General features: G+C 35.9%; 1 protein-coding gene across 1 annotated transcript in view; it reads left to right on the top strand.

The window, feature by feature from the left end:
* Nucleotides 1-1099: 1099 nt before the first annotated feature.
* The window catches only part of LOC121370932 (mucin-17-like), a 38034-nt gene continuing 27503 nt past the window's right edge, over nt 1100-11630 (top strand). Inside the window, exon 1 of the mRNA XM_041496477.1 lies at nt 1100-1202. Coding sequence (XP_041352411.1) covers nt 1185-1202 — 18 coding nt within the window. The 5' untranslated portion in view covers nt 1100-1184. The remainder of the gene's footprint in view (nt 1203-11630) is intronic.

Raw genomic sequence — 11630 nt, forward strand, 5'->3', positions numbered from 1 at the left:
TTTACACCAGTGAATAGTTTGTAAAACATATTTTTTAAAAATAAATTGATTCTTAATTAACACAATTTATACACTCAAAATTATTTACAATTGTTATGAATGGATTATGAATACTATTCACTACAATAGAGGCACAAAAATGTAGCATACCTTTTGCAGATCGAATATAATAATTGAAAACAAATTCTAACAACAGGGGTCTTAAAAATCGTCAAAATTAAATGCTTTGGCCTTGTTGATATGGCACGTGTGAGGACATGTGACACGCACCGAATGTTAATTCATCTTTCTCCATTTTAAGTCAATTTCTACGAATCATGTGGACCCGATATCGGTAATTTTAAGGAATAAACAAAAACGACTTAGTAAAATTAATGGTTTTAGGGGTTTGTAAAGTTTTGTATTTAGATACTTACTTTTCTGAACTTTATTATTTATGAAAATGTTCGTGAACTGTGAAGAAAACCCTCATAAATGAACGATATATAAATATACATGTACATAAAACTTTATAAACTGGGTGGGTTGTTTTTGGTGGGTTTATTTAAAAAAAAAGAAAGGGGGTTTCACTGAACAGTTAATCCTACGATACATCAGTTGAACATTAGCGTGCTCTTCAGGTCCGTAGGGCTCAGCCCCCTTTTTTTCCGCCAGTTTTTATTTCGGGACTTTAAAATGTCTTATAATGCTAATACGGAAACCTGACGATAGAACAACCATAAAAATGAGCCCCCCCCCCCCCCCCCCTTTTGAAAATCCGTTCTACGGGCCTGCTCTTAACTAACCATCACCAGCCACTGCGCATTTGTTTCCAAACTATAAGCGTGTCCGCTCCAGTGGCACACAACGTCTATTCAGGCTGGACTCACCTTTCAGTGACGCCAATTCCGAAGAGCGCCATTGATGCAACCAAAAGTGATTCACGAATGTATGTCATCATGACTTTCTAAAACTTTCACCATGCAGACTCTGTTTCCTGTGGCGAGACTATATTATAAAGTTAATGGTTTTGTCATAAAGATGGGTTAGGAATATCACATATTACGTCATTGCTCGTGTCATATGACGTCATTTTTTTTATGTCTGACGTAGGTAGCAACGGCCATTTGCTTTTAACGACGTAAAGAAGTTAACCAATGAAATGGATTTTTTTTTAGTAAATATTTGTCCACCGGTTGAGACCTATGCGTGAACAACTAACGGTAAGGGCGTAATGCTATCACTAGAATAGATCACCGTGGATACTATCGTAAAATCATTACAAACCCTCTGTCTATAGTCCTCCATGAACTTTGTTTTAGTAAATAATTTCAGTCTGGTTTGACGTAAGAAGAAAAGTGAAAGTGTATTTGAAAAACCCCACCCCAAAACAACAACAAAACAACCAAAAACCAAAAACAAAAAACCGAACCATTTTTGTGTGTGTTAAACAACAAAATCGATTTAGAAATAACTAAAACTGAAATACATACCAAAGAAAACGACATTTACGGCGTTAAGGCCGCCATGTTTATTTTATGGAAATAATTTGTCCATCTTTATATTTGATTATTTCACGTATAGAGTTGTCTTACCTCCGGGGGGGGGGGGGGGGGGGGGCACACACACCCCCGCTTCCTACGCCAGTGATACTGGCCTGAATATTGTTATACAGATAATTTTCATAAACCAGTTCTATTTAATCTGTTAATAAAAATCTGTAATGAATTGAATTAAAATAACATTTTATTACAAATTTCATAATGAAAACAGAGCTGTATACGAAAACGTTTAAACTACGTGACGCCATTTTATGTTTGCCAGATCGTTATGATGTCATCTTTAGTATCGACAAGGTTATCGGTTTTTATGCGTAAAATAGTCCAAAAGTATTGTGCGTTACACCAATGTAGAATATTTAACAATGAGAAAATCTTTAAAATAGTTTCCCAGTTATGAGTGACCGCTGGGGTAATATATAGAGATTATTATACGAGCGTGTGTGACGTACCGATTTTACGACACGAGTTTCGTAAAATCGTTACGATTCACACGCGGGTGTAATAATTTCTTTTTATTACACACCAGTGTAAGATATTACTTATGTCATAACAATTACTCAATATCTAACTAGTGTAATATTGGCACGCGCAGATTGGCGGCGTAATTGTTTTATTGTTGGGTTTGTGGGGTTTTTTTTTAATGACGTCGCTTGTCACTTTGTATTCTCCCTGCAACAAAATAAACTGGGTGCGTGACGCCGTCTTTTTCCGAACGCTAGAAAACACTGAGTGCATAATTGCTGTTGAAAATGTTTTGTTCAGAGATTATTAACGTATCTAACCGTGTTTGTACAAACTAGTGTAATTTAAAAGAAGGCCCGTAGCCAGGATTTTGAGAGGGATGGGGTTGTTTAAGTTTATAGTGCGCCCGAGTTGCTTCGGGGGGTCCGGGGGCATATTGGAAAAAAAAGCCATCGGTAGGGGGGAGTCGACCGACAATGCATTATTTTTATTCCTAATATATGACATTGACGATACCGAAACACACGAAGGTAATAATCTCTTGATCATATAATCTCAAGCTTAATACAACATGTTCTTGTAAACTGTATACGCAACTTTAATTCCAGTCAGCCATTACCCAATATTCAAATGACGTAAGAATATGTGACGATGTGGTTTTTTGAATGGAAATGACGTCGAACTCGAATGACGTCATTTTAGATGTCCATACATAAGAATAAACTAGTGCTTAATGGTGTTTTTTTTTTTCTGAACGCTGGACAGTTTTCAGTGTAAAGTTGCTATTGAAATGTTTTTGTTTGATGAAAATGAATGCAAACGTCAATTATGGAGTGTCACCCTAGTACGTTTGCTTAAATGCCAATAAACCTAGTGCCATGACTTCGATTAATTTTCATCTAATTTGCAAAGTTATAAAATTCTTAAAGTATGTGATCTAAAAAATATCACATACTTTGATTGCACTAGAAATGTAAGATATTTTATGATAAATAGTAATACTGCCCTCAGGTAGTCCCTCTGATCTGATTAGAAATTAAATTGATCACAGATTTAGTCCGGCAGCAGAGAGGCATAAACCAAAATTCTCATAATTTATTTTATTGGTGTTTATTTATATTTTGGGTGTATATAGTGATATCCATGTGAGTGTAGAGTTGTCACCCTTGAGCAATTTAAAATATTCAAGAAGGCCGCCAAGGAATCTGAAATTCAACGAAGTGCTATATATCTGTAACCAGATATGATAAAAACATAAATTATTTTTCTTTTTGAATGTTTTAAAAGACAACTTATGCAATAACATGATTTTCTGAAGCAAATGGTAGATGTAATTAATACAATATTCAAGATGGCCACTGATTGTGAACATCAACAGTGCTATATCTCTGTAACCAGATATGATAAAAAAAAAGAATTACAAGTCGTTTTCATGTTTTAAAAGATAACAAAAACAATTAAACAATTATCTGAAGCAACAGTAGAACTAATTACCATAATATATATTACATCGGCGGCACAGTGTTAAAATAATGGTACGGCTCGAGGTTGCCAGACTCCCCTTTCAAATTCACCTGTGAAGGACATTTTCACAGATACAACATATATTACCCACCAAAACACCCAACAGTTAGTACGGCTATACCGTGTGCACCGCCTCTGTAATAAATATGATACTGTATACTGTCAAAAAGTTCTCATCGATGTGAACATATCAACGGTCTCTTTGTTAGCGCTACCAAATGACAAGTGTATTAGCTACAAACTATTACAATATAGTTTGATGATTTAAATACAGCATTAATATTAAGTTGTCTTATCTATATTTGACTCATTCTTCTTCATCATCATCCTCTTTTTTTCTGCCAGTTCAACTAGCATGGTAGCATTTAAATAATCCTGGCCACGTGTGCTTAAGCAGAACACGTTGGAACTGTTGCAACAAAAATATGTGTTCTACATGAATTTCACTGTTACATGCAGGAACTTCTATGGGGCCAGTGAAATATAAGACCGGTAGCTCGTATAACTGATTTAGAAGTCACTTCCCGTGACCAACCTTATGTTGAATCTGATCTGGTGCTTATAAAACGTTTAGAGTCTAGACTCGAGACTCTAATAGAGTCTTAGACACTAATGTCATGACAAAATCATACAAATTATATGCGTGTGACGTCATTAGAGACTGAGTCTGGACTCTAAATGTTTTATAAGCACGGGCCCAGAAGCTGGTGAATTTAGTTCTATTTAAAGTATCCCTTCATGCTGTAACTCGAGGATGGGTATGGGCAACATTTTCACCAAAGGCTATATCAGTGGGAGGAAGAGAGGCAATGGTATTCCGACCAACGTTTGATGACCACATTTTATGACGGTCTTCTGTCATAGACTGTCAGTGTTACTGAGTAAACAACCTGGCTTGACTTATGACATCTGACAGATGTATGCCAATATTGCCTAAATAATTGTGGGCACGCAATCCAGACTAGCACTTACAATACTACACCCTTTCCAGTATCACACAATGATGCCACAATATTACACCCACTGAGTCCATTAGGTGTCAATAAGTTAGGAATTATGGAGAAATGCTTTTCTACAGTCACATTTATATCTGTCACCGTTTGGCTCTTGATTAAAAAGGTCATTTTGACAGTGAGTGAGTTAAATATCACGAAAATTACAGAAGTAACATAAACGAAACAAATATATGTATCAACTGATAGTGCTCTATGTGCTTTAACACTTGCAACTGGCTAATTCGTGAGTCGTAACACCGCTGCGAATTTATACAGGTACTGGGTCACTACTAGTAACCAAGCGAATAGTGTGTATAATTAAGTCATCCTTGTATGTCACATCTTCATAGTAGCATCCCCAAGCGGACATACACATACAAATAGCATAATTACACAAAGGAGTCAATGCGTCCAAAGGAACCAGCTGACCCCGTCTGCCACCACAAACATTTGAGGTCATCTAGATTTCTAAATGCTCTGGGAAGCATACCCTGAAACACCTTGATGTCATTCACTAAGCATGGTCTGGTTCATTTCTTTTCATAATTTCTGAAGCATACATGTAGTTGCAGATGATACAATTATACTTTTAGTTTTTTTCATCTTTTGGACATTTGTTATCTTCGTGATATTGCACTCAGTGTTAAGATTGTTTCTTCAATGATTGATATACTATTATAAATGCAATTGTAAAAAAAAGACATCCCCCCATCATTCCTAACTTAGAGGCAGCTCATGGATCCACTGGGTGTAATATTGTGGAATCATTGATTGGCATTAGAAAGGGTGTAGTAATAAAAGTTGCAGTCTGGTTTGCATACTCTCAACTAAGTGGGCAATATTAATATACCTCTGTCACAGGTTACAAATCAAGAACAGTTATTTATTTTAGCATGCTATGGTCAGCCAAAATGTTATTTTAAGAAAGAAGGCCATCATTAAATGTGGTCATCAAAAGTTTGTCAGAGCATGACATGTACACCAACGCTTGACTATCTCCCTCCCACTGATGAAGCCCTCGGTGAAAAGATAAATTCTTTAGAACTAAATTCACCGGCATTAGATCCAATTGCTAATGGCTGATTACGAGAAGTGACTTCTAAATATTATATCAGCTACTGTACGTTGTGTATTACTGGCTCCAGAGTATCTAAAATTGATAAGACACTGCATATTCATGTAGAACACACACATGCGGTTGTAACGGTTCCAACCTGGTATGTAAAGTGTCCGGTGTATGCGAAGTTAACAAAGTTTGTTTCAGTGATCGAACCACGCAATTGATTTGGCAGAAAAAGAGGACTAAAATATAGTATTTAAAATCTCAAAATGCATTGTGATATAGCATATACACTTCAACTATATATTTACTACAAAATACATGAGTGAAACGTTCACATTGCCGAGGTCCTTCATAGCAATACAGAGTATTATGCCCCCTAAGTTACTCTTCATATTCTTTAAGTACACCATGTGGGTAGACAGACAAGTAAGGGTAGACTTTCTGTAACCCGGCAATAACAGAAAATGACATTCAAAGATACAGCCTCCATGGCCAAATTTGCAAGACAAATTTAAGGTGGGGTGGGCAACGAAAATGGCTATAACTGTGTAACCAAAAATCATAACACAGCACACAACCCAAATTGTTTGTATTAGATCCCGCTGTGTATTGAAATAAACATTTCATTATTTAATTAGGTTACCAGATATCAAAAGGTCATGATAATTTGAATAAATCTGACAAATTTGTATTACACAAATTTAGTTCAATTTCAAACAAGTAAATGCTCAATAGCTAATTTTATTGCCATATTTCTGTAGACATTGAATAGTAAAATACACTTATATGTTAAAAAAGGTTAAAGTTTGTTTTGTTTAACGACACCTCCAGAGCACATTGAATAATTAATCATCGGCTATTGGATGTCAACCAATTGGTAATAACATTGTTAACACACCGAAATCATTAATTATATGCAAATTAATTCAAAGTGTGCAACACTCTTACATAGAGGTGTAACGAATACATATGGTTGCGAATACGATACATACCACGAATATGAGAGGACGAATACGAATATGTATTCACGTCCATGAAAACAAAAGTGAAAAGGTTTTGCAAAAAGGAAGAACAGTTTGGGTTTTTTAAAGTAAAAACTGATTAATCATGGGTGTGTCTATTGTCTAGTCCAGAATCACGTTCTTTATAAGGAACACTAACATTTCCACAGGAAAGTGCAGCTCTCTGTGCTGTTACCACATCCCCAGCAGTGTTGAATATGCGCTCGCTTGGCACACTTGTTGCTGAGATGCATAAAAGCTGGCGTACACAAGCGTTAAAAATCGCAGTCAAGCAGAAAAGGGATGAACACAGTAAAAACGCACCGTGTGCGACTACCCTGCGTTGCGTTTTTTAACGCTGCGATGTATTTTCAGAAATCAAACATGTTTGATATTGAACGGATAAATGCATCTGTCTCGAGACGGATCCGATTAAAAACGCACCGTGTGCGCCAATCTGGGTCTGAGTTGCGTTGAGATTTCTAGATAAACCAATGATGATGGCAATCGTCTGTCAAGGTCTTTTAAAAATGGCGTCATCCACAGATACTACGAGGATACAGTTCGGTGTTTCCACCATGTAAGAGAGCAGTCAGTTAACCCAGTCGTGTCCTCTGCCTTAAATCGTGTTAGTTCATCTCGAGTATTTGAATTTTAGTTTTATTGTGTGTGTGTGTGTGTGTGTGTGTGTGTGTGTGTGTGTGTGTGATTTTTGGCATGCTTCCATCAGATAACTGTTCAAGCACGTCTGTCGTGGGCACAACCTCTTACTTCGCCAGAGAGTCCTATCCATGACAGGGAAGTTTTATTTTGCTTTAATAAGCTATTTAAATGCTTGCATATTGAAGTTACATTGCATACAACATACAAAATACGCTCTCCCGTGACTCTCACATTAGGAACGGAACTCATAAGGCTGGACGTGATACAGCTTTTAAAAAAAAAACATAAGCGAAATCAAGCCTTCCAGGTTACCAGTCCAATGCGTTGAACAAAAAAGAATTGGTGTATACACTTCATCTAATACAAAACCGATCCAGACATTATCAAAACAATTGTATCGGTATTGCGTTTTGGTTAGTGTGGATTAGAAACATAAATTGTACAGTTAGCAATACATATATGTATTCGTGTATTCGGTTCAGCTAGTGACTAATACGAATGCAACTACAATACAGATCGCTGTTCGGTTCATTGAATAATCGAGTATATCGTTATACCCCTATGTCAGACTATCAACCACCAATGTAAATTAATATGCTTCCTGCACATACGGATTAAGTATAACGCAAGCAGTTCTTACAACTAGAACCCAAATCTTTTTCCTGCTTAATTTGACATTTGCAAAACATGCAGCATGGTACCCACTTCTTCCTACAAATACATCTGCTATCTGCACACTTGGTGCAGTTACACTGTAGTGCATACTCTTCTGGTAGTGGCTGTTCCTGGGTAAAAATACAAAAACATTTACTAATCAATACTAAATACCTTCTTTTTTTTAACTTTACTATTCGTGTTGAAGAAGAATCGACATAGTACATCGAAAGTAAATTAATTTAAAAATTGTTACTTGGTAGACTAGAAAGTTGTACTGGTACTAATATACATGTAGAATTTCCTCATCCTTACCAGTTTGGTTTCAGAAAACATGCAGGCGCTCAAACTGCCGTACTCACTTTAATGGAGAGTATTGACTTCTATAACAAAAGAAATTCATCTGTGTTTTTGTGCCTTTCTTCATAATGAAAAAGCGTTTGATCGTGTGTGGCTTGATGGTTTGTTTTACAAGTTATATAAGATTGGAATTACTGGCACATTATGGAGACTTTTACGATTGCCATATAACTCAATGCAGTCATGTGTTAGTTATGGTGGCTATAAGTCAGAGTTGTTTAATGTTAAGCAAGGAGTTGGCCAGAGCAGAGTTATATCTGCATGGCTTTTTACTCTCTATATTAATGATTTATTGCATGCACTGAATGATTCTGTTAATGGTCTTAATTTGCCCTGGGGGCAATGTCCTGGCATACTCCTTGCTGATGATACAACGTTACTTAGATACAGCCCAACAGGTCTGCAAAGACTACTTAATATTACAGAAGTATATGCAAATAAATTGAAATTACGATATAATGCAAATAAAAGTACTATATTGCAATTTGTGTGTACAAGAAAACCATTGTTACAAACTACACTACATTTGGGCAAAATCAAGCTACCTGTTAAAGAATCTGATGTATATGCTGGTGTTTTGATTAGTTCAACTAAATCCACATTAGAACGAACAACCAGAGCTTGTGAGAAACTTAGAAAGCTAATTAATGCTAATTATGATTTTGGGTTGTGTTTTGGTGGTTTTAATCCCATTTTATCTCTGAAAATCTGGAAAAGAGTTCTTTTACCATGTGGTTTATACGGATGTAATGTGTGGGGACGACTACCACTAAAGGAATATGAAATGCTATAAGTAATTCAGCGCTACTTCTGTAGAAAGGTACAGGGTTTCCCTAAACAAACTCCTAACGTAATTACCACAGACTCGATTGGACTAATTTGTTTACAAGGGCATACAGATCACCAAGCACTGCTATTCCTGGGTAAACTTTGTAATGCAAAGTCATCGTTTATTTTTAAAAAGATGTTTTTAGCCAGACTTGGGCAGTACAAGTGTAAGTCAGTGTTAATTCATAAAGAGAACTGGGATACTAAGTCTCCTATCTTTAATATGTTGCCACTAGTTTGTAAATATGATTTGTGTGATGTGATAGATGACTATGTATGTAATTCTATGTTTACGACTAAAAGCATATGGACTCAACTTTTAATGCAAAATATACGTCCCCATGAAACTGCGTTAGTAGAAAGACAACTCAAATCTAGACTGTCTCTCTCACGCTATTGTACAATTAGATCTGGTTCTGAACACAGACTATGGAAACTTGCTTTAGAAAAACCACACAGCTTTCGTGATATAGCTACTCATTCATGTTGGTTCAACTCCATTGCAATCAAAACAATGTTTATATGGCACAGTAGCTCATGATATAGTTAAACACGTGTTTATGTCTTGTCAAATTAAACTTAAAGAAAGAGATGTTTTGTTTAACAAGGTATGTGACTTGCTTAATGTTGAATCATTTGTGAAGCTATGGGAAGATGAAGGTTTGTTTTTGTCATTTTACTTGGCGGTTTGCCTGTAGATTGCCAATTGTCTCTAGATTACATGTGGGAAAGTGTAATGTTACTGGTTAGCTATACACTACGAAAGTGGAACATTCTTCTTCAACATTAATAGTAAAGTCAAAAAAGGTATTTAGTATTGATTAGTAAATGTTTTTGTATTTTTACTCAGGAATAGCCAATACCAGAAGAGTATGCACTACAGTGTAACTGCACCAAGTGTGCAAATAGCCGATGTATTTGTAGGAAGAGGGGGGTACCATGCTGCATGTTTTGCAAATGTCAAATTAAGCAGGAAAACAATTTGGGTTCTAGTTGTAAGGACTGCGTTATACTTAATATGTTAATGTTAACACCTTTTCATAACATAAAGTTCGTATTTTTCATTATTGTTATAAACATTTTCTCACATCAAAATCAATGTCATAATCATTAGATAAATAATCTAAAGATTGTAATGACTATACAATATATCTATATTTTAGTATTGGTGAGACAAGCACATGTATTAATTGAGTGTTTTGTTTGTACAGTTTATTCGAAACAACTATACACCCATTGATCTCTTTTGCAGCAATGCTATTCCTGGATTCTTACAAGCCCTGTCACTTCAGTGCCATCGCTTGTAATCTGATAGCATTTTTGTTCACAAGGTGTTGTTGTTGGAGGGGGGGGGGGGGGGTTGCAGAAAAACAATTGATATGGACTACATTCATTGATGGACATATAGCACTTTCGACTGGAAGTGATTGATTTCACTCGGATTGGCACCTCCTTTGCCCCTTTTGTGTTGCTTTGGTGTGCTTTACACGATTAACATCAAACACTGTGTCGATCTTTCTGTTCTGGCAGCCATCCATTAAGGCTAATGCAAGAACATATCGAACAAGTTGACCTGATTGGGTTACATTTGATGTTTTCGACTATTTGTCATAGCATAAATTATCATGCTGACGGTTGATGTATCTCCTTTGCAAAAGGTACGTTCCTTTGGACCTCACTTGTCAGCATTTATTTGTTAGTCTTCCACAATTGACAATAATATATGCAGATGTACCAATTGATTAGGGTACAGGGTTTAATGGGTGACTCAGTACCCTTTTATTGCAGAGTTCGTGGCTGAATGAGATAAACTTAGTGGTAATTAGCGCAGATACAAATACTTATGTTGAAGCAAGCAACTGCTCCTGATTTGAAACTATCATGCCAAATAGGTTACTGTCCGAACCAAACTGAACTGAAAATCAGTTGCATACACATATGTCTATCATTACGGTCAAAACAATAGATTTGACAGCCAAAATAGATGGAGTAGGATATATTTAATTTTTTGTGATCACCTAGCGTGATTACTGTTTTTATTTATTTATGCATGATGTCATGGCTTTTAATAATGAGTTTCTTTAAATGCATATTATAGCAATGGTAATTGTTTTGTCATTTAGATTCTGTGAATCTTAGACCTCCAGATACTCATCTGATAGTTGACATGATTACATAATACACCAAAAGATAAAGCTTATATTTCACTTTGTTTCATGCAAATCACAAAAGAATCAAAGTATTAATGACAGACATGACATTGTGAAAATTCCAGTCTCCTCCATATGATGTTCACCGTTGCCTAACAAAATAATGTCCAATCCTATTGACAGTACGTCGAACAAGATGATAACGCATTAGTGTGGTTTCTCAAATGGTCAAAGTATTCATTGATTAATTTGCCAGCAGACTGAATCTGTGAATGATAAAATGTATTACTGTATAGATGTTCCCCTGCAAATCTAACGTATTCCAAGGTCTACTCCAAATATATTTCTAGTTTGGGTGAACTTCTTCAATTTAGTAAGCAAATATAAGT

This window comes from Gigantopelta aegis, chromosome 4 (genome assembly GCF_016097555.1).
Source record: "Gigantopelta aegis isolate Gae_Host chromosome 4, Gae_host_genome, whole genome shotgun sequence".
NCBI lineage: Eukaryota > Metazoa > Mollusca > Gastropoda > Neomphalida > Peltospiridae > Gigantopelta > Gigantopelta aegis.